The following is a 24,224-nucleotide window of genomic DNA, read 5'->3' as shown; positions in this document are numbered from 1 at the left end:
ATGGCGTCATTATATCCTCTTTGAGGAAAGTGGAATCAGCAGACAATACACGCTGGAGAATGATAATTGCAGATAAAGAAATAACCATTTTAATAAATTATTAAATTGTTGAAGCAAATACAAAAGGAATATGGATGAGATCAAGTGTAACGTCATTCTAAGTTCAGCATCTTCATGTGGTTTCTACGTCACAAGCGATTGAGCGAGATTGCAAGATAACAAACATGTTGAAGATAGACATGAGCCTTGCTCGGAAGAAGGTCAAGTGTGAGAATATTTTTGTTGTTGCGGTTACACAAGGCCCTTCGCTCTGTTTCAGTTGTCTAGAAAAACTTTCACACCCTCACAACACAAGAAAATATTGAATCCAATGGTGATAATCTGATATGAAGCAGACAATATGAATGCAGTAATCAATAGGCAATTAAACATGATAATGGGAATACACAAATTAAGCACACAAATCATATAAACAGAAGGTATTACATTTATAACAAAATAACAATAATTGTTTTGTATTGTAAGACTGAAAAAACTAGTATATGCCGAAATGTCTGAATGAAGAACAAAGACTCTCTGAGAAAATAAGGAAATTAACATCTGAACTGTCCCTCACACAGCACTGGAGACGCAAGTCTCACCTCACTATCAGCTAATCTACATCTTTCCCTATTGACTCCCTCTCCCCCAATTCATTCCCTCTCTCATGCTGAGATCACTGAAAATGCATCCAGAATCTCTATATTACAATGTCAATCCACACGATCGAGTATCATATGTGTTTGATATCGTTTGAAATGTCTCAGTGCGACTGGTACAAATATCTCAACTCCACAGAAGTAAACTAGAACATCATGAATGTTTTAAGGGTTTAAAGATATCTTTCCTTGGTGTATGGTGGGTGTGGCTTTCAGCCATTTGGCCTCTCTTCTAATCAAGTCTATAGAACTTGATCAATGCAAATTCCTATTGTGATGGGCATGTATCTGGTTCTGGGTATTTAAGGAAATGTTGCAAAGAGCTCAGGGCTCGATACTGTACTCAGGTCAGCCCGTAATGCTGGACGTTTTAACCCATGCAGCATTATGTAACCTTGATAAGTCAGGTATACATCTCATTCTTTACTTTAGAGTGTTTGATGTGAAGTATACCTTTGAATTGATTATGTAATTGGCATTATACATTTACCTGATTGTTAATAAATTGTTAAACTTTGATTGATTCTGACTTGCTCTGGAATTATTCAGGTTGGATATAATTTCAACAAAGGGTTAAACGGAATAATTAAATGTGTACTTAAACTATTAAATATGAATGACCAAAAAACCAATTGGCATTCTAACCCAAATTCTAAATTATCATTAAATGGAGTCAGATTAACGAGGAATTGGAATAAAATCCCTTTTGCCCCGCTGAAAAGACCGAACGCGCAGCGAACTTCACCCGCCGATCGTTGGCCTCCATTGGGACGATTTGGGCGGCCTCACAGTATTTTCTCATTCATCTACATTTTCATTTGAAAATTCACATTTTCAGTACACATTTGAGTTCAGATGCTAATGCCTCTAAAACCACTTTGGTCAAAACTGAGAGAACGAAGTGAATGCTCTCTGCATATAGTATACAATCATAAAACACTTTTACTTCTTATACTTTAAAATCCCAGTCTTATCTAAATCAGAAGTAGCAGTACTTAGGTAGAAACTTATGCACGCAAGCCTGACAAAAAAAAAAATGCTTATTTTGAAGAAAAACATCAGACGGATTTAGAGGCTTTTGCATCTGAACTCTTCATTTAGTAAATATCATAAAAATCATATTTTAATCACCATAAACAGTAACACTTAATCTCTTGAATGAAGTTCCTCAAATGTGGCTGAGGATCTGGAGTTTATAAAGTTCAGTCTGGTCAGAGATCCCGTTTGACTGTCCATCTGGAGTCTGTCTCTGAATATCACATTATTGTTATGAATATTAATGATCTGAGCGATGATCAGTGAGCGCTGTCAGATCTGAAGACGGTAGATGACCTCTGTGTATTCTGACATGCTTTTCTGATCTACAAACACAAACATACTTTTGGTTAAAAACAGAGTTTTTAAATGTTTTTACCATCATGTGCTGTTTTTTGACATTTCACACTGATATAATATATATTTTAGATTATATAACGAGCATATTTTTCATTTAATTTAAAAAAAAAATTAAAGTATTCAAAAATACTTGCCCTCTGGTTTTTCTTGGTTGAATTTCCTGCAGCAACAGCAACACACACATGCAGAAATGAGCAGCAGCATCAACATACACACTACTGTTATAATAATGGATATGGAATATGAATGCCCACTATCTGTAATAAACCAAGAGAAATGGTCAGTGGAACTTCATCCAGACAGAATGAACCAGGGCTGGACTGGGACACAATTTCAGGCCGGGAAATCCTACACCCATCCAGGCCAATGTGCACCCAAAATAAAATGTAGAAAAACCCTATTTTTTTTTACCTAAATAATTAAAGGCTTTATTTCAAACGGTATCCTCACTTTTCCTTTTCTTAATTTTCTTAAGTATCTCTGTCTCCATCTATTTAAGTATACATCAAAGTATTATATTTAAGACAAAAAGGTGGTTTTATGTTTTTAAGTTAAAAATTGTTTTATTAAATATCCCAAATTTAGCAACACTATTGCCTACAATATGTAAAAAAGAAAAAGTTTCTTATTTAGCTTTTTCTCTGCCTGACTGAATCTGATGAGTGATCACTGCACCACAGCGAGTGCTAGGATGATTATCTCCACCTTCTTTTGAATAAAAAAAGGGGGGAAAGTTTTAAGACTCAGACTAATTCCCTGATCAGTGCCCTTCCTACCAAACTAGTTAGCTGATTGAGACGCACCCATCATTTTATAAATAAATGTCAAAATGTATTTAGTAATAAACTATATTTTGACAGTATCTACAGGGGCATAGCACAAGATCCAGACCAATGCACCATCTCCTGGCCCTCTGAACTGCAGTCCTGATGAGCCCCCATGTTCCCAAAATAAAAAAGCTGTAGATATTATTTACAAAGTGAAATATCTAAAGTGAAAATAGATTAGATTTACACCATATAAAAATAGCAGTTCTTTGCAATATGTGTAAATTGTAATAACATGACATTTATACTTTTTGACAGAAACATAATATTTGCACCTCAGTATTGTTATACATTAACAGGATTCACTAATAACACATGTAAATGATTATATTTATTCAAATTATTAAATGAATTATGGGACACCTATCCCTAATTATTTTCACTGACAAATTTCACTGACTGCATTTTATTCTTTAAGTATTTGTGTTTAGGTTGTACACTTTATTTATGTGTGTGTACTTTTTAGATAATTTTTCTCTAATTTTACATTAAAATAAATTGCATTTTAAAATTGTGGACTGGCCCTTTAAGAATTGTGACAGTAAATCATGCGAAAGAAAGTGGAGTCGCACCTTTTCTTTACTACATCCGTAATATTTAGGATTTAAGATAATATTTATTTATTATATTTACTTAATTTATTAATAAATCAAGATTAAGGGAAGATTTTTCATGAAGAAGACAGATTATGTGGGTTCTTTTTATTGGAGTTGACTGGAAACTTATGCAGTATGCGAACACGTTGCTTTTGGAACATTTTCTTATTTTTTTTTCAAAGTAAATGCCTTTCCGATGTGATGGGAAAAGCATTGTCCTTTTGTTGTCTGAACTATTGCTCCTCCCTGTTCACAGTAGCCTACCTATCAATATTACATAAATGTGAATATGTGTCTGCTAAATTACTAATGTAACTTTACACTAAATAATATTAATCTCCTTTAGCGATAGTAGGTAGGGGTGGTATACCGCTAACGTTCGCTAGCAGTTCAATACTAATTTAACACAGAAAAAAAAGTACAGTATTTACAGATAAAATTGACCTTCACGTGAAGCCCTGTAAGTTTGCAACGTTTTGCTGCTTCTTCTTTGAGTTCTTTCTTTTTCTTTTTCTTTTTATTTGCCCTTTCCCTCTCTGCTTGACCCGCTTTCTCCTGATCCTGCCCGCGCGTTTGGCTGAGGCAACAAGTCGGTCAAGACCAGACTAACAGATTCGTGATTTATTTGTTTTTATTATTAATTATAATAATTTTATTGACTGCCAAATTCGAAAATTATCACTTTAGTAAAGGCAATAATATAAAATAAGAATTATAAAAATAAATAAAAAAAACGCTCGACATGGCAGCAGGCCAAATTAGTTGCTCCCAATGGCCAGTCCGGGCCTGGTATGAACTGCACATTTAGAAAGAAAATATGTTGAAAATGTTGTTGCCGATGTACCTGCACATGTGTGACAGAGTTGACTGATGTTGTCCAGATGTGTGGTGTGGTTTCTGATGGGATTGTTGAGCACACAGCTGTAGGTGTTTTTATTCTGATATTCCACCTCCAGAGGTAGAGAGAGACTGATGCTGAGATCAGACACACTGATGCTGGACAATAAACTGTTTCCTTTGAACCAGGAGAGAGTCACATGACTCACATTCACAGCTGAACACACCAGTGAACATCTGGACTCTGATGATGATGATGATGATGATGATGATGATGATGGACAGTTTGAAGAGTTACCAGTGATGACAGGAACGGGCAGACGAGCTGGAAAACAAAAATAACATTAGTTAACCATAAAAGTAAAATTGATCTACTCTGTTTAATTTTTAATGTCCTCAATCAGGTTTAATGTGATCCGCTGACAAGCCTGTCTGGCTCCGATTATATTAAAAATAAGAAACACTTAAATTTACTCACCATATACAGTAACGTTGAATCTCTTGTATGAAGTTTCTCTGCTGATGATCTGTACTTTATAAAGTCCAGTGTATTCAGAGTTGATGTTTCTGATGGTCAGAGATCCAGTTTGACTGTCCATCTGAAGTCTTTTCTCAAATGCTGTAGTACTGTCATATGTGTAGATGTTCTGACTGTGGATGTCAGCAATACGAGTCTCTTGAGGTCCAAACATCCACAGTATCAGATCATCTGTCTGTACTTTAACATGATCAGAGTTTAGAGTGACAGAATCTCCCTCAGTCACTGACACTGACTTCACTTCATCAGCATCAGCAAACACACCTGGAGATCATATAAAAGTTTTCCAAATACAAAATTATGAAATTTATACAGAGATGATATATTAAACAAACGATGTCACTCTAATTTCTCTTTACTCACTGCACAGGCCGAAGACGAAAAGAACACGCAGATGAGCGGAAGTCATTCTGATAAACACTTTACTCAAACTTCAACAGAAAACAATAGGTTACTATCGTAACCCCGGTTCTCTGAAACATCGAGTGGAGAGATCCACCTATGGGAAGGGCATCCGTACCTGACCTCTGCAGAAGCATCCAATTGCACCAAGTCTGACAAGACAGGCAGGAGCACGCAGCCAATGCCCAGTAAGGCCCCACCCCTTACCAGCGGGCATATATGGGCTGCATACGCTACTGTAGATCAGTAAGTATATTCGCTTCTCGTGCGGTAAGCGGGGCAACGCTGGTGGATCTCTCCACTCGATGTTTCAGAGAACCGGGGTTACGATAGTAACCTATTGTTCTCTTTCATCATCTCGTTTCGAGATCCACCTATGGGAGAGACATGGACAGCTCCCCGATTGCCCAATACACTCACAGTGAGGTCCTGTTAGCCAGAAAAAGACGGTCACCCCGAGGGGCGGTGCACGACGCGTCTCATAATCATGAACTCGCCACACCGACGCAACCGCGTAACTGCGGTGTGAAGCAGGACATGAAACATAGGCTATGTGTGTCACACATAAGGAAGGCAGGGTTAGGAAGACCCCACCCCCAAGACCGAATGTGCTACTGAGGTTCTGGTGACATCCAGCCTGTAGTAACGCACAAACGTATGGGGAGAAGCCCAACTGGCCGCAGAACAGATATCCTGCAGTGATACTCCCCTGAACAGAGCCCAAGAGGCGGCCAAGCCCCTCGTGGAATGAGCTCTGATGTTCCCTGGGGGTTGCACTCCCTTTGATTCATATGCCAAGATTATAGCGTCCACAAGCCAATGTGAGAGGCGTTGTTTAGACAGGGGATCCCCTTTGCGAGGAGGAGCCCATGAAACGAAGAGTTGGTCACTCTTCTGGAACGCGCTGGTCCTAGACACATACATTTGTAACGCACGGACTGGACACAGGGCATTTAGCCTCTGATCCTCCGCGGAGGAAAAGGGCGGAGGGTGAAAAGCGGATAGCTCCAACACCTCCGATGTGAACGCAGGGAAACATTTCGGCATGAATGCTGGATTAGGCTTGAGGAAAACCTTATCTCCACCCAGAGAGAAATTGATGCACGAGGGGTGGACCGAGAGTGCATGTAACTCACTGACACGTTTGGCTGACGCCAAGGCCAAGAGCAAGGCTGTTTTGAAGGACAGCAACTTAAGGGGAATATTCCCCAGAGGCTCAAAAGGGAATTGAGACAGAGCTTCCAGCACCATGGAGAGGTCCCATTCAGGGATCGTTCTCCTAATGACTGGCAAGGAGCGACGGGCGCCCTTCATAAATCTGCGGATTAGAGAATGCTGCCCAACCGTTGAGCCCTCAAAACCCACATGACAAGCAGAGATAGCTGCCAGATAGACCTTAATAGTGGAAAAAGACCTGCCCTTATCCATAAGGTCTTGGAGGAAACACAAGATATCAGCGACTGAGCACTGATATGACGTGAGACCCCGCCCATCACACCACTCATCGAACACCTGCCACTTACAGCCATACAAGGACCGTGTAGAAACGGCCCTGGCATTCTGTATAGTAGCCACCACGCGCGGGGGAAGCCCTAACGCGCTTAGGTTCGTCCTCTCACGGGCCAAGCCCAGAGAGCTACCCTGTCCGGGTGTGGGTGATAAATCTCCCCGTTCGCTTAAGACAATAGGTCTGTGCGGAGGGGGAGGCACCACGGCTGGGCATACAACAGAGGGATTATCTCTGCCAGCCACGGCGCTTTGGGCCACCTGGGTGCTATCAGGATGAGAGAAAACCCCCCCTCTCTCGCCCTGGCCAGTGTGAGAATTATCAGGCACAGGGGAGGAAAGGCATACAGCAGCACTCTGGGCCACAGGTGGGCCAGTGTGTCCACCTCGAGGGGCGCGTCCAAGTCCTTTAGCGAGAAGAACATAGGACAATGGCTGTTTTCGCGCGAGGCGAACAGATCTACGGGCGCCCGTAGTCTCATCCATATCATGTCTACTATCTGAGGGTGGAGGTGCCAATCTCCGAAGAGCGGGTTCCCCCTCGATAGAAGAGCCGCGCCTCTGTTCAGAATTCCCGGAACATGAGTCGCGCGTAACGACAGGAAAACTCGCCCGCTCCATACCAAACGCTTGTAAGCTAGGGCATGAAGCTTCGGCGAGCGCGCGCCGCCTTGACGATTGATAGCCACTGTCGTGGTATCGTCGCAGCGTGGTATCGTTGCAGCGCAAAATGATTCAGAGCCTTCTAATTGGTTAGAAGCTCTAAATAATCTATGTGCTCTGAACGTAGTTTGCTCGGCCGCAAACCGTTCACAGTTCTGCCCTCCTGGGTGGCACCCCAGCCTGTTAGGGACGCGTCCGTCGTCACGACTTTCCGCAACATGACAGTCCCCAGAGGGGTACCCTGTGCGTAAAAGTCTGCGCTCTTCCAGTGGCGCAGAGCTGCAGCGCAGGTGCGCGTCACTGTTACAGAGCGGCAAAGATCGTGTAACGGGCTGAAATGTAGTGACAAAACCCATTTCATGAACGCCCTCATCCTCAGGGGTCCTAGTGGCAAAAACTGGATAGCTAAAGCCATAAGACCCTGTAGCCTGAGACATGTGCGATATCGCACCCTCGCCCCCTCTCTGAACTGTGACAGACAGTTCGTCAGAGAGACAACGCGCTCCTGAGAGAGACGCGCTCGCATGGAGACTGAGTTCAGCTCCATGCCCTGGAAGATCACCCTCTGACTGGGTGTAAAGCTGCTCTTGTTCACATTCACCCTGAAGTCCAGAGATCGGGTGTGCGCGAGCACACGGGAGGTGTCCTGCAACACCTTTTCCCACGAATCGGCTATGATGAGCCAATCGCATATGTATGTCAGGATCCGTAGACCAGACATTCTTAGGGGAGTGAAGCCCGCTTCCACACGCAAACAGAAAGTTCGGGGGCTTAATTTTTGCCCGAACGGAAGCACCGTGAGTTCGTAACAAATGCCTTGATAGGCGAAACGAAGAAACTTCCGGTGTGGTGGATAAATGCTTATGTGGAGAAAAGCATCTCTCAGATCGACCGATGTGAACCAGTCGTTCCGTTTCATGACACGGGCGAGCGAACCAAGGGTTAACATTATGAATCTGTATTTCCTCAAATGTTTGTTCAGCACCCTGGGGTCCAGAATAGGACGGAGGGAACCGTCCTTCTTTGTGACCAGGAAATAACGGGAAAAGAAACCCTGGTTTATCAGATTGTGGGGAACCACCTGAATCGCACCTTTGTTTAGAAGAGAGGAGATTTCCTCCTTCAGGACGTGGGCCGTGCTTTCCTCTGTGTGAGAAAAGAGAACGCTGCTGAAACGTGGATGTTTCATAGCAATCTGCAGACGATAGCCCTGTAATATCATGCGTAATACAGTAAGCCAGGCTGACACACAGCTCGTGTGAATGCTCGTCCAGGCCGTGCTGGCTTCGAGCATGCCTAGCTGGCTTATTTGTGATGCAATGGCGCCCTCTAGTGGAGAAACTAGGGACGACACGTGCAGGTTCACCATTACGAGAGAAAGGGTATTTCCCTACATTGAGAGGGTATCTCGCTGTGACGAATTCATTTGATTCGTTAGATTTATTGTGTTTTTTGTGTTTCTGTGTGTGTTGTGTTTTCTGGGAAACACTGGGGCCGAAGCCTTTATTATTTGGGTGAGGGGAACACAGTATGTGCGGTGTGGTTACACTGCTTTTGAACTTTTCCTCACGACAATCCCCTTGAACAGGGGGGAACACACATCGTCCACTAAACATATGGGCTGGGCAGCCACGGGAGGGGGACACCCTACAGCAGGAACCTTCCGTCCTTTGGACAGGGGTTCTGGGGCAGGGAGAAAGCCCAGAAAACTTCTTTCGAGGCTTTTCCTTGACCTGATTAAAATTACGTCCCGGGACCGGGGGGTTAGGCAAACGCACAGGGGGCGCCTGGCGTGGGACCGTCTTCCTGGGAAGATACAATATGAAGGCCTCGTGCTCCTTCTTGTCGTCGCATCGTTGTTGCATCATAGCAACTGCGGGGCCAAAGAGAGCCCGGCGGGGCTCTACCGGGGCGCCTGCGATACGTTTCTTTTCACTATCCGGGAGACCAGACAGGTTGAGCCAGAGCGAGCGCTCTCCTACCACGGAAAGCGCCATAGAGCGCCCGCAGGTTTGGACGACCTGACGAGCATTACGGAGAACGAGGTCGTTAACCGTGATGATCTCCTTCCACAGTGCAGGAGACGGAGAAGATCCCTTATCTAACTGCTGGCCCAGATCGTCCAGGATCTCCGCTTGGTAAGCGGAAAGGAGGGAGGAGACATTCAGAGTCCTAACAGCCAAGGCCGAGGATTTATAAACGGCCTGGTGCACCGAGGCAGAAAAACGGTCCATCCTGTTAGGAAGGACCGGCTTCGGGGGGGCGGGCAGCCCTCCCTGGACTGGGTTGAGGTGTCTGGCAATGGAGGGCTCAATGGCAGGCGGTTCGCCCATGCCGCGAGCCGCCATATCTTTAACCTCCAGCCCCGCGAGACCGTGTTTAAGATCGAGCGGGTCGTTCCAGTAGTGCCTCATGTGCTTAGCGCACGCTGGAAGAACGGGAAAGAGTTCTTTCCTCGGGCCGGGGGGGGCTCCCAACACTTTACCGTCATAAATATCCCTCTCCTGGTCGGTGGCGCTCTGTGGAGCCGGCCATTTAATGTTGAGACGAGCGGCCGCTCGTTCACACACATCCAGGAGGATGGATTCAGGCAAGGCCGCGGGGGCGCTAGCCTGGGGAATAACAGAGGGCGGGATGGCCTCCTCGTCCTCCGAAATTCCAAGAAGGCCCGCGTCGTCGTAATCACCGGACCCGGCAAGATCGTCGGCGAGCGGGAGGTTACCCGTGAAGATGTCCTCTTCGGGGAACTCAGGATTGGGCTGGTCAGACAAAACAAGAGCCGTCGCGCCCCAGGAGGTCCCCGGTAGCGCGCTATCGTCACCGTGTTCCATATCCGAGTACGACAAGTCGAGCTCGCCACACTGAGTAGCGGCAACTTTAAGGCGGTGTCGCAGGAGTTTCTTAGGCAGTACCAGGCAGTAACTGCAGTTCTCCGGGTTCTCTATTGCCTCCTCTGCGTGCTTGAGGCCCAAGCAGACCACACAGAAAGGGTGAAAATCCTTAGCGGCGATAAGAGACCCACACGCGGCCGGGCAGGCCCGTAATCGGCTAGACACAGAAGGAGAAGACTGAGAGAGCGACATACCCGCGAAAAACTCAGAAAGGTCCGTGGCGGCAGCCGTGGAACAGGAAGACGGACGAGAGCGCGAGCGGCTCCGAATGCAGACACAGAATGTGGCAGAATAGAACTGTCACGCCCGGTGGAGGCTGATCTGGCGATATTTCCTCCTGCAGACAATAAGTGAGCAGCGCAAATCTAACCGAACTGTGTCAGTGCAGAGATCGCGAGAAGCGAATGTCAACTGATGTACAGTAGCGTATGCAGCCCATATATGCCCGCTGGTAAGGGGTGGGGCCTTACTGGGCATTGGCTGCGTGCTCCTGCCTGTCTTGTCAGACTTGGTGCAATTGGATGCTTCTGCAGAGGTCAGGTACGGATGCCCTTCCCATAGGTGGATCTCGATACGAGATGATGAAAGAGAACTGTTGTGAGAGCACATTTAATCTGTGAGCGGATCTTTCACACACTGATGTTCTCATGATGAGGTTTATATGTGTTCGCGAAAGCAAACCACACATTTTACACGCACACAGACACACTCTCGTGCTTTTAAAGGGATAGTTCACCCCAAAAATGAAAATCCTATCATCATTTACTCTCCCTCAAGTTGTTCCAAACTTGTATGAGTTTCTTTGTTCTGCTGAACACAAAAGAAGATATTTTGAAGAATGTTTGTAACAAAGCATATAAAGCATTGATTATCATGGTATTTCCCCCCTATACAATGGCGGTCAATGGTTGCTCTATCTGCTCAGTTACATCTACACAACACAATAAACCACACTAAGAGCAAGTCTGCAGTTCTTCTTGCCAAAATGAAGAAGAAACTCTTTTAATCTTATTCTAAAAATGTTTGGCTTCAAATTTCAGCTTCCTTAATTTTAGTTTTTCACCAGCTGTGTAATATTTCTATCACTAAGCTTCTTTTTCATTCTGATGTTTCTGAAAATAAAGAGCTAGATGATGTCTTAAACTTTATTTGTATGATGGGTAAAAATCATATTCAAAAAGCAAGATACCTTAATTTTAAAACTTAACTGCAAAGTATTTGCGTATTACCGGTATTAAAATCCCCTCCAATAAAAAAGCATTGAAAATATCCTGTAGGCTATTATAGAACAAATTTAAAATTTAAAGTAAATTGTAATTTTATTTTATTTTCTTCTTTTCTGTATCCCCACATGTTCATTGTCCTTTATTAGGCCTATTTATTTTTGTATAAAATAAAAAATAAAATAAAGAAGTTCACGTTGAAGACTGATGGACTGTTGTGACACTGACCTCTGCTGGTGGAAGTGGGAAAACCTTCTGGTGGCTTTAACAAAATTTTGCAGCTCTATTACACTTCCTGTTTTGTGTCTAATTCATAGTGCAATATTGTCTAATCCATGAGATTTTTTAAATAATATTTTCGTTTTTTTCAATTAATACTCACGTTACGTGCCTTAACTTGAATGTCAGGAAAAATGTATTTATATCTTTTTTGTAATATCTGATCCCACCACATAGTGTGGCGTTGATTACATAACTATGTTCAATTTGTCAATTATCTTCATCTGGAGTTTGGTTTTGATTTCCCATCAAATACATAATTCCTCTGTATATGAAAATCAAGTACAAAAGAACACAGAGCTGATCATGTGAATATTAAAGTGAGCTCTGTCAGAAGACTGATACAAAAAAATACAGTATTTACAGTAATTACTTAATTCCCTTCTTATGTTAATGCACTGCATTATTTACTGTAGTTTACTGTACATCATTAAAATAGAATGAAGGAATCAAGCAGTCACCAAGTTGTGTATCTTAATTCAGGAGTGTCAGGACTAATTTCCAGCCAAACTCATAAACACAGATTTCTCCTCAACAGTCAGCAGATGGAGCCATTAATACAGAGATTAAACACGTTCAATAGAACTCAGTGCACTGGCTCTCATTAGACGTATTTATTATGGCTTATGATTATGAGAGTGAAATCTTATTTGTTATTTTTCAGAGCTTCTTTGTTTCTCTTGATTTTTTTTTGTGGTTGTTTTTGTTGGTCCATTTGAGACTCAGTAACCATCCCGTTATATAATAGTCCATATCACTTCATATTTCTATGGTCAAAATGTTAAAACGATGTCATAAAATGTAAATGATACCTTTGCCTACCTTTAATCAGCACTAAACATATCTAATGTCACTTCAGATGCAGCTTCTGTGCCGCCTCTGTAGTGCAAACATGGATTTTGCTGATACAGATAGATTAATAACAGTCCTATAGTGTCTAGATTTTCTAATTGAATTAACTGATTAAATGTCACAAACTTTCGCAAAAGGTGACACATTTAATAGAGTTAGAAAACACATTTAAACACTGCAGTATGGGCTATCTGATTTCTTTCTAAATGTATTTGTATGGCGCATTTCACAATACATATCAAAGCAGTTTTACAAAAAATGATGTTTCTACATTACAATAAAGTGATCTGTGATCAAAGGTCATGTGGTTAGCTAACATCATTCATTTAGGCAAAAACAATGAGCTCATTGAAGCAATTATTATTATTACAAATTGTGATCCATAATGAATACAATATAGAGAAACATTGGTATTTGACATCAAGTCCTCAACATACAGTCGACATATGAGTTATCATCCACAATATCAAGTTAATATTCAAAAGAATTCAATCATATGGCTGAAAACGATCACGTTGAATCAGTTTACATGAATCATCTTATGATCAGCATCTGGAGTTTACTTTGGCATAAAGAGTCAAACATAATCAGTGCAGAGAGAACTTTAATAATGTTTGTTCAGTAAATAGACAATTGCCACTCATACAGCCTAAAAATATCAGAAGAAAACATCTTCAGTGCTTAAAACACTTGAGCTGAAACTCAAATAATCAGTCATTAAATCACCTGAGCTGGGTTTGTCAGATTAGAGACTCCTAAACTGAGATATTATTCAGATCTTAAAGGCGTTTATCATATTTTCTCAAGAGCGCCATCTGGTGTCAAAAATTAACCACATTATACATTCATAAATAATACTGACAGCAATAATATTTTACATTACGACATCTTCAGAAAAAATAAAACTTCATAAAAGTAAATACGTCATATTCAGAAATGATATTACATGTTGGTTATTAGTACCTGGATTGAAGAGCTCACTATGAACGCACGTATAGTAGAAAACTTGCCAATTAGAGTACATTACCATGTTCAGTGTGGAAATCCCTACACAGTTTACGTCACACATCTAAATGACAGTCTAAAGAATCTGAGAGAACCATCATGAACTGATTTTTATTTTTTTATGAATACTGGTAGGCAGTAATAAATTAAACAGGACCTGTTTTAATTATTGTGTCTTTAGTATAGAGCAAGAGTTTTGAGATTATTTCCTCAAAGGCCATCTTTTTAAACTTTTGAAATATGCTTTTTTTTGTCCCACAGACAGTAGTTATGATTGTACCAGCAGAAGCTAACTTAACCTAGCCTAGAAATCTAGACGCACCCTAGCGGCAGCAAATTTAATCTGCCCACGAGTGTCGTCTAGCAACTCTCAATACCCTTCTGAGCTGTATTCCTCACAATCTGGACGGCCCAATCACATCGTGTATAGAGTCGGTGGGCGGGGCCATAATGACGACGGCCGAGTTGCGTTTGCGTGCTCTAGTAAACACAGGGTGCGTCTCAATCAGCTCCCTAGTTCAGTTGTCAGGGCACTGATCAGGGATGACTTACGTTCTGATCAGTGCCCTGACTAGTGAACTAGGGAGCTTATTGAGATGCAGGGACAGAAACTGGCGAACGGCGGCGGTCTTTCGAATCAGCTTTGACCGCGACTCTGGAACACTTGGAGTTAAGCTTTTCTCTGAGAAAAGAACAAAGAACGGCACTGAAGTCATTCTTAAAAAGGGAAGATGTGTTCAGAGTTTTGCAGACCGGATACGGCGAATGTTTACTCTATCAACAAGCTCTGCTTCACCTTCGTTGCTCTGGTTGGTGGTAGCGCTATCCTATCGTGTGCAGAGGGAGTTTGAAAGACAACCGTTTATCCGCCCCTCGGATTGAGCCCTGTCTATGGTGAGTTTCCAGACCAAACATCTTGATGTGGGTCTGGCTTGTCAGGCTAAACTTAACCATGCTAACCAGTCAAACCAGCAAAGTCAGCAGAGGGAGCCATTACCAGACATACAGGACTGAACACATTTAGCCTCATTCATCGTGTAAGAGTCGCTGAAAATCCCTTTTATCGGTTGTGTATTCTTCAACAGACATGTGAAGATTTTATTATTTTAGAAATTGTTTAAATGAAATGCTAAAATTCAGTCATTTGTAGCTAACAGAGCCACGATCAGTGCATTTGAGCTTTAACGTTGAGGATTTGAGCTTGGCTATACTGACATAAACCTCAACATGATCTGTCCTGTCCTGTCATAAACCGAGCTGTATGATGATGATAATACAGAATAAATGATCAACTTCTCAAAATGACTTCTGAATACACCGTCTGATCCCGTCCATCAGCCTCCTGTAATGAAATGCACTTAAAGCTCAGAGAGATGATTTCATAACTCAATTCACAGAAGGAAACAAACATCAGCACATCAAGAACCATAAATACAGATTTTTAAAAAAGTGTGTGTGTGTGTGTGTCTGTCTGTCTGTCTGTCGTTCTGTGTCTCGGTGTGAGTTTTTAATTATGCCAATGCATAAAATCAAGTAGACAAACAAATAAACTGTACTAGCTCAGCAATCTTTCATATAAGAGATTCAGTGCAGAGAATAACAAGTGTGTCTTACCGTATCCGGAGCTCTGTGTTTAATAAACGTTATATCGGTGTAATCGACCTCTTCTTCATTAGTCTGAGCTGTTTAATAATCATTTATAAAAAATAAAAATAAAACATTATAAAAATGAAATGGTGGTTACAGGATTTGTTGGCATTTCTGAGAACTACTTTTGAAATAAAATGTTCATTTTCCTGTTGTAAGCAATACTTGCCCTTTAATTTTGCTTGTGTGTATTTCCTGCGGCGACAGACGATCATCACGACCACAGCCGTGACCAGCAGCAGCAAAAGCAGCGATACAACAAAAGGAAATAAAGTTTGGCTGGATTCTGCAATGATAAAAAACCAACAGTCAATGGGCTCTATTTTAACAACCGAAGCGAATGGTCTGAAGCTCACGGCGCAGGTGCACTTAGACGTGTCCGAATCCACTTTTGTTATAATGACAGAAAAAACGGCCAGGTGCATCCAAAAGAGTTATACCTATTCTTCTAATGAGTCATGGGTGTGTGTTTTGGGCGTAACATGAAATAATTAAATCAAGAGACTCATCTCCCATTCCCTTTAAAAGCCAGTCGGTAGGAATTTGTGAGCAGAAGACTGAATGCTTCTCCAGAGAGGAATCATTTTATTATTGATATTTAAAATTGTGTGTGTGTAAAATCCCTGTGTGTGTAATAAGCGACTGTACGCACATTGTGCACCTGCCTATAGGTGCAAATTACTAACGTGCCCTTTAAATAGCACAAATATACTGTGCTATTGACATTAGAGCAGGATTTTGTTGTTCCAGTCGATTTTGAGTTTTGAGTTGCCTCAAAATATCAATGCGCCAACAATGTGTCTGAACACACCGCCTTTGCAGACCATCACTCCCTTATTTTTCCTTACAGTATAACAATCTTTGAATATTTATTTGTAATATTACAAGAAAGTCAACATTAAAATTGAACCAGGTCAAAATTAATGTTCCGAGAACGTTTTCTCTCAACATTATGAGAACGTTCAAGTAAAAACAGCATCATAAAGACGTTCCCAGAATGCTTTAAAACATTTCAGTCAACATCATGAGAATTCACAGCAAACATTACTAATGTTATAAGAGCGTTTTATAGATGTTATCTTAACATGTGCATAACCTTTACTAAACATTAATGAAAGTTGTGAGAACCTTTCCTGGTAGCTGAGATGTTATACTATATTATGTGCTTTAAGAAGTTACTTTATAAAACAAAAGAACAATTCTCCTTGATGCACATACACACTCAACCGTGAGTTGGCCTTCAAATGATGTGCTGGGAAACCCTGTCTTAAATGTGGGAACACTACTTCAATGCATGAGCTCAACTTCAATACCTCAATAGGACAACCTATTATTGATAATACATTTCTAAAAATTGTTGGTTCAATAAATGTAACTGTCAATAATGGTTCTGACATGAGGGAGAAATCAAAACTAACAAATAAGGACTTAAAATGAGTATTGAAATTTTTGTAATTAGTGAATAAAACCTTTGAATCGTCACGAGTCAGAAGACGACCACAAACACTTCACAGATCAAGATGGCGTCATTATATCCTCTTTGAGGAAAGTGGAATCAGCAGACAATACACGCTGGAGAATGATGTTTGCAGATAAAGACATAACCATTTTAATAAATTATTAAATTGTTGAAGCAAATACAAAAGGAATATGGATAAGATCAAGTGTAACATCATTCTAAGTTCAGCATCTTCATGTGGTTTCTACGTCACAAGCGATTGAGCGAGATTGCAAGATAACAAACAAGTTAAAGATAGACATGAGCCTTGCTCGGAAGAAGGTCAAGTGTGAGAATATTTTTGTTGTTGCGGTTACACAAGGCCCTTCGCTCTGTTTCAGTTGTCTAGAAAAACTTTCACACCCTCACAACACAAGAAAATATTGAATCCAATGGTGATAATCTGATATGAAGCAGACAATATGAATGCAGTAATCAATAGGCAATTAAACATGATAATGGGAATACACAAATTAAGCACACAAACCATATAAACAGAAGGTATTACATTTATAACAAAATAACAATAATTGTTTTGTATTTTCTCATTCATCTACATTTTCATTTGAAAGTTCACATTTTCAGTACACATTTGAGTTCAGATGGTAATGCCTCTAAAACCACTTTGGTCAAAACTGAGAGAACGAAGTGAATGCTCTCTGCATATAGTATACATTCATATTTAGACGGATTTAGAGGCTTTTGCATCTGAACTCTTCATTTAGTAAATATCATAAAAATCATATTTTAATCACCATAAACAGTAACACTTAATCTCTTGAATGAAGTTCCTCAAATGTGGCTGAGGATCTGGAGTTTATAAAGTTCAGTCTGGTCAGAGATCCCGTTTGACTGTCCATCTGGAGTCTGTCTCTGAATATCACATTATTGTTATGAATATTAATGATCTGAGCGATGATCAGTGAGCGCTGTCAGATCTGAAGACGGTAGATGACCTCTGTGTATTCTGACATGCTTTTCTGATCTACAAACACAAACATACTTTTTGTTTTTAAGTGTTTTTACCATCATGTGCTATTTTTTGACATTTTACACTGATATAATATCTTCTAGATAATATAACAAGCATATTTGTCCTTTTAAAATAATTAAAATTGTTAAAATTAAAGTATTCAAAAATACTTGCCCTCTGGTTTTTCTTGGTTGCATTCCCTGTAGCAACAGCAACACACACATGCAGAAATGAGCAGGAGCATCAGCACACACACTACTGTTATAATAATGGTTATAGAATATGAATGCCCACTATCTGTAATAAACCAAGAGAAATGGTCAGTGGAACTTCATCCAGACAGAATGAACTGCACATGTAAAAAGAGAATATGTTGAAAATGTTGTTGCGGACGTACCTCCACATGTGTGACAGAGATCCTTGATGTTGTCCAGATGTGTGGTCTGTTTGCTGATGGGATTGTTGAGCACACAGCTGTAGGTGTTTTTATCCTGATATTCCACCTCCAGAGGTAGAGAGAGACTGATGCTGAGATCAGACACACTGATGCTGGACAATAAACTGTTTCCTTTGAACCAGGAGAGAGTCACATGACTCACATTCACAGCTGAACACACCAGTGAACATCTGGACTCTGATGATGATGATGATGATGATGATGATGATGATGATGATGATGGACAGTTTAAAGAGTTACCAGTGATGACAGGAACGGGCAGACGAGCTGGAAAACAAAAATAACATTAGTTAACCATAAAAGTCAGTTTTATCTGCGATTGAATGGTAGGCAGAGGGACATTTTATTGCGACATTCATTGCGAGGTTTAATGCGATCCGCTGATAAGCCTGTCTGGCTCAGATAAACAATATGAAACACTTAAATTTACTCACCATAGACATTAACACTGAATCTCTTGTATGAAACTCCTCTGCTCATGACGGTTAGTTTATAAAGTCCAGTGTGTTCAGATCTGATGTTTCTGATGGTCAGAGATCCAGTTTGACTGTCCATCTGGAGTCTTTTCTCAAATGCTGTAGTACTGTCATATGTGTAGATGTTCTGACTGTGGATTTCAGCAATACGAGTCTCTTGAGGTCCAAACATCCACAGTATCAGATCATCTGTCTGTACTTTAACATGATCAGAGTTTAGAGTGACAGAATCTCCCTCAGTCACTGACACTGACTTCACTTCATCTGAATCAGCAAACACACCTGGAGATCATATAAAAGTTTTCCAAACACAAAATTATGAAATTTATACAGAGATGATATATTAAACAAACTATTTGTAACTCTGTAATTTCTCTTTACTCACCGCACAGGCCGAAGACGAACAGAACACACAGATGAGAGGAAGTCATTCTGATAAACACTTTACTCAAACTTCAACAGAAAACTGATGAAGTAAATGTAACAAATTATAGAAAACTGTTTTGAGAGCACATTTAATCTGTGAGCGGATCTTTGACACACTGATGTTCTCACGATGAGGTTCATATGTGTTCGCGAAAGCAAACCACACATTTTACACGCACACAGACACACTCTCGTGCTTTTAAAGGGATAGTTCACCCCAAAAATGAAAATGTTGTCATCAGTGGCGTAGCACCAAATTTTGGGCCCTGGGTACAAACCATCTTGCTGGACCCCCGTACCAAATACCATAGTGATATCAAAGGGTGGGGTATCGCATTTTTATCATAAAAAACACTTAAAATGTTAACTAAAATAAGACATTAGTACATAAACTATACAAATGTTAGTGCATGTATATGTATGTATGGAAAAGTGACATTAAAGAGTCATCATTTACTCTCCCTCAAGTTGCTCCAAACCTGTATGAGTTTCTTTCTTCTGCTAAACTCAAAAGAAGATAGTGTGAAGAATGTTTGTAACCAAGCAGCGAGAGCAACCATTGACTACCATAGTATTTTTCCCTACTATGTCAATGGTTGCTCTATCTGCTCAGTTATATCTACACAACACAATAAACCGCACTGAGAGCAAGTCTGCAGTTTTCTTTTTGCCCAAATGAGGAAGAAACTCTAAATGAGGAAGAAACTCTTTTGAACATTCTCCTTAAGCTCTTATTCTGAAAAAATGTTTGGCTTCAAATTTCAGCTTCCTAAATGTTTGTTTTTCACTAGCTGTGTAATATTTTTATCACAAGGTTAATTTTTCATTCGGATGTTTCTGAAAATAAAGAGCTAGATGATGTCTTAAACTTTATTTGTATGATGGGTAAAAATCAAATTCAAAAAGCAAGATACCTTAATTTCAAACCTAACTGCAAAGTATATTTGCCTATTATTCACAATTATTATTATTATTATCTCTAAAATTATCTCTTAAATTATTATCTCTCTCAAAAAATCCTCTCCAATAAAAAAAACATTGAAAACTTCCGGTATTATAGAACAAATTTTAGGTACATTGTAATTTTATTTTATTTTTTTCTTCTCTGTATCCCCACATGTTCATATTCATTGTTGTTTATTATTTATTTTTGTATAAAAAAAAGTTCAAGTTGAAGACTGATGGACTGTTGTGACACTGACCTCTGCTGGTGAAAGTGGCTTTAACAGGGGCTCATATTCACTGATTAGTTTGTAGCTCATTATTACACTTTTGTTTCTAATTCATTGTAGTGCAATATTGTCTAATCCATGAGATTTGTAAAAATATATATATATTTTTCCAATTAATACTCACATTACATGTATTAACTTGCACTTGAATGTCAGGAAAAATGGATTTATGTCTTCTTGTGGAATATCTGATCCCACCACATCGTGTGGCATTGATTACATAACTATGTTCAACCTGTCAATCATCTTCATCTGGAGTTTGGTGCAGCATAAGGTATGGCAAAATAACACAATCAGCACAGAGAAAATGTTTCAGAATAAAAGAGTTTTTCCATCAAATACATAAATCCTCTTTATATGAAAATCAAGTACAAAAGAACATGGAGCTGACTTGAGCACCTGCCTCTTTGCCCCTTGATGCCCAAAGTGCCCTTTTTGTCAAGGCAAAAAAACAAAAAACCGATTATATTAATATATATATAATCAAAGACCTTTTGTGAAGGCCTGCCCAATCTAACTATTAGTAAAATTAAATAAATTAAACAATATAATGAATCACATGATGATGACCTTTCACCCGACGACCTCATGTCTCACGCCGCTCGCGCGCGCCAGTGGAGAGTGGATTGAGAAGCGGATTCTTCAATACAACGGTAACGTTAAGTGTTGTTCTCAGCAAAGTGTTTGTTTAGTTAGTTATTATTTGTTATCATTTTACAAGAACGACGTGGAGAGAGCATGGAGCTGTTGTTTATAGCTGTTTCCTGTATGTGTATTGTAGAAGTAAAGTTAACGTTAGTTTGCTGTTTGAGGGAGAAAAGTTTCACGGGCGTAGAGTTACACACAGTCTTGTCTTTGTTATTTTACTAAAAACTATTTATACTTTAACCTATTATTTTTATTCTAGTATTTATTTAAAAACACTGGTAAAGGCTTATACTGATTTTTCATCCTCTGAATTAGCCTATATCTGTTTTTTATTATCATTAAAAATGTAAGGTTATATAAATTCAGAACAGGTTTCAATCATGTTCATGTCAATAATGTTCATCACAGAGAAAATTGTAGCTTTAATGATAATTCAGAAAGGTTTTGATAATGATAACTCTATTACGTTTTCTGTCTAAAAGGCCACCGGTAAATATAACATTTATTATAATGGGTATATATAAAGATTGTTTTAAGTTCACTTAAATTAAGTTGTTTTTTTAAAGCCTAATATATATTGAAATTGGTAGCTTTCATTTATACTGTAATGCAATGTCATAATGTTTCATAGAGACATTAGTATCAGTGATACTGGCCTTCATTCATAAAAAGATGCCAATACAACACATATTTACAATATGTTGTCTTTAAATTGTTTCTACATTAATTTGGAGAGTATCTGAAATGATTACAATATCAAAATATTAAAAATGCCCATGTTTTTAAATCATGATTTATCTTGATTAATTACAGAAAAAATGTGATTAATTAGTTAATTTGTTTAAATCGATTCCCAGCACTAATTTTAATATGAAAAAAAATATATGTTTTTTTGTAACAGTAGTGTTTATAACAGCAAAATCACTATAGCCTCTAAACTCAATAATATATCTCTGGAAATAATACTTTAAAATGTATTATTAAAAATATCGATGTCAATATAAAATGAACCTGACCTAACATCAAAGTGCATGAGATATAGCCCTAGTAGATTTCAGGAAAAGGTATGAAAATACCCAGGTTATGAATATGAAGTATTGCATATGAAGAGTTCTTATGCATGTTAATGACAACTGTCATTACGTGTCATTCGCTCAATTCTGTCATTTTTAATGTAAAGATGACATTATGTGAGATGTCTTTATGACAACTTTAAATGTTATAGTTTGTCACTATCACTAACAAGACATCTCACATAATGTCATCTTTGCATTAAAAATGACATAATTGAGTGAATGACACTTAATGACAGTTGTTATAAACATACATAAAAACTCCTTCATATTCATGACGTGTCATGTCATGATTATGAATGTCATGTCAGTCTGATGCACACCCCTTTAAGTAAAGTGTTAGCGCTTGTTTTAATGTCTGTAGTCTCAGATATACTCCAGCAGTATCTTTATTTAAGATTTAAGAATTTAAGATTAAAAGATTTTACCAGAAAAGGTTTTAGAAGTTAATGTTAAAAATCTTGTATAATATTGCTTTTTTGTGTTTTTTTTTTTTTTTTGCTTGGTTTTTATTTTTATTGCATAAATGTAACATGAAAATAGCCACAGATACTGACATGACGTTAAATAAAACTATTCAGAATCAGTACTGTACGTAACGGGCCACGTTGATTTTGAATAATGACCGTGTCCTACACAGTTTACTATAACAGCTTCTTTACTATTCTGTATAACATAATCATTAGTATAACAGTTTCTAATCCCAGAGTTATTAATAGGTGGAAAGATTTTTTTTATTTTTTTTACTTTTAAAATATTTTTTTAACTTTTGACCTTTTAAAGGTTTCTTATCAAAACTGCATCACAGCATTTGCTGCCATATCAATACAGAAACATCTGTATTTAAACGCGTATCAGAAAGGAATGTGTGAAAATGCATTGCTGTATTGATATTTTGAGCACAGCCCGATTGTTCCATGTGCCCCTTTTATACTTTGAGCACCTGCCCCTCCAACGATCTCTCTGCACGGCCCTGTTCACGCCATTTAATAGAGCACTGACAAGAGATTCAGATTAACCACACTTATATTATATTATAACTCCTACAAGAAGGGGAAAAAAACAACAATAAAAAAACAGGCTTTTCCTATGCAATGCATTCTTTACTGTAGTTTGCATAGCCTACTGTACATCATTAGAAGAGAATGAAGGAATGAAGCATGCACGTAGGCTACTTAATTCATGAGCGTCAGGACTAATTTGACTATGATAATGAACACGGTTTTCTCCTCAACAGTCAGCAGATGGAGCCATTAGTACAGAGATTGAACACGTTCACTAGAACTCAATGCGTCTTATTTTGTGACGTATTTATTATGAGAGTGAAATCTTATGTTATTTTTCAGAGCTTATTTTATTTTCTTGATTTTTGGGTCCATTTTAAAATCCCAGTAACCGTCCCCATTATATAATAGTCCACATCACTTCATATTTCTGTTCAAAATGCTCTATTTAAAACAATCTCATAAAATGAAAATTCACACCTACCTTTAATCAGCACTAAACATTTCTAATGCCACTTCAGATGCAGATTCTGTGCCGTCTCTGCAGTGCAAACATGGATTTTGCGGATACTGATAGATTGATTAGCAGTCCTATACACTGTTTAAAAAAAAGTCTGTAAATATAGGGCACAATGTACTGTATAAATATGAAAGAATTTTCCGTATTGTTTTTTTTCAGGTGTTTACCTGTGTTTTGAATTAGTACACATTGCATTAGTTTGTGTTTTTAAGGGTTAACGGAAATTTCCATAAAATGATTTTCCGTTTTTATTTTTTTTACAGTGTAGTGTCTTGATTTTCTAATTGAATTTACTGATTAATTGTCACAAACGGTCACAAAAGATCATTTAATAGAGTTAGAAAACACATTTGAACACTGCAGTATAGGCTATCAGATTTTCACATTTATTAGTATGGCACAATACATATCAAAGCAGTTTTACAAAAAATGATGTTTCTACATTACAATAAAGTGATCAGTGATCAAAGGTCATGTGGTTAGCTAACATCATTCATTTAGGCAGAAACAATGAGCTCATTGAAGCAATTATTATTATTACAAATTGTGATCCATAAT

General features: G+C 39.2%; 2 protein-coding genes across 2 annotated transcripts; both read right to left on the bottom strand.

Annotated features, from left to right (window-relative positions):
- Window positions 1-2,006: 2,006 nt before the first annotated feature.
- On the bottom strand, window positions 2,007-19,194 carry LOC137040735 (uncharacterized). Its single transcript, XM_067416509.1, has 5 exons — window positions 19,149-19,194; window positions 18,722-19,045; window positions 4,832-5,155; window positions 4,361-4,678; window positions 2,007-2,059 (listed from the first exon to the last, which is right to left on the bottom strand). Exons 1-5 carry the CDS (start codon window positions 19,192-19,194, stop codon window positions 2,007-2,009), a joined length of 1,065 nt encoding a protein of 354 aa, XP_067272610.1.
- LOC137040736 (uncharacterized) lies at window positions 5,555-7,420 on the bottom strand. The gene has a single exon (XM_067416510.1). It carries the CDS (start codon window positions 7,418-7,420, stop codon window positions 5,873-5,875), a length of 1,548 nt encoding a protein of 515 aa, XP_067272611.1. The 3' UTR covers window positions 5,555-5,872.
- Window positions 19,195-24,224: the final 5,030 nt, after the last annotated feature.

The sequence above is a fragment of the Pseudorasbora parva genome, chromosome 14 (assembly GCF_024679245.1).
Source record: "Pseudorasbora parva isolate DD20220531a chromosome 14, ASM2467924v1, whole genome shotgun sequence".
NCBI classification, from domain to species: domain Eukaryota; kingdom Metazoa; phylum Chordata; class Actinopteri; order Cypriniformes; family Gobionidae; genus Pseudorasbora; species Pseudorasbora parva.
This window is presented reverse-complemented; position numbering and strand designations above follow the sequence as displayed.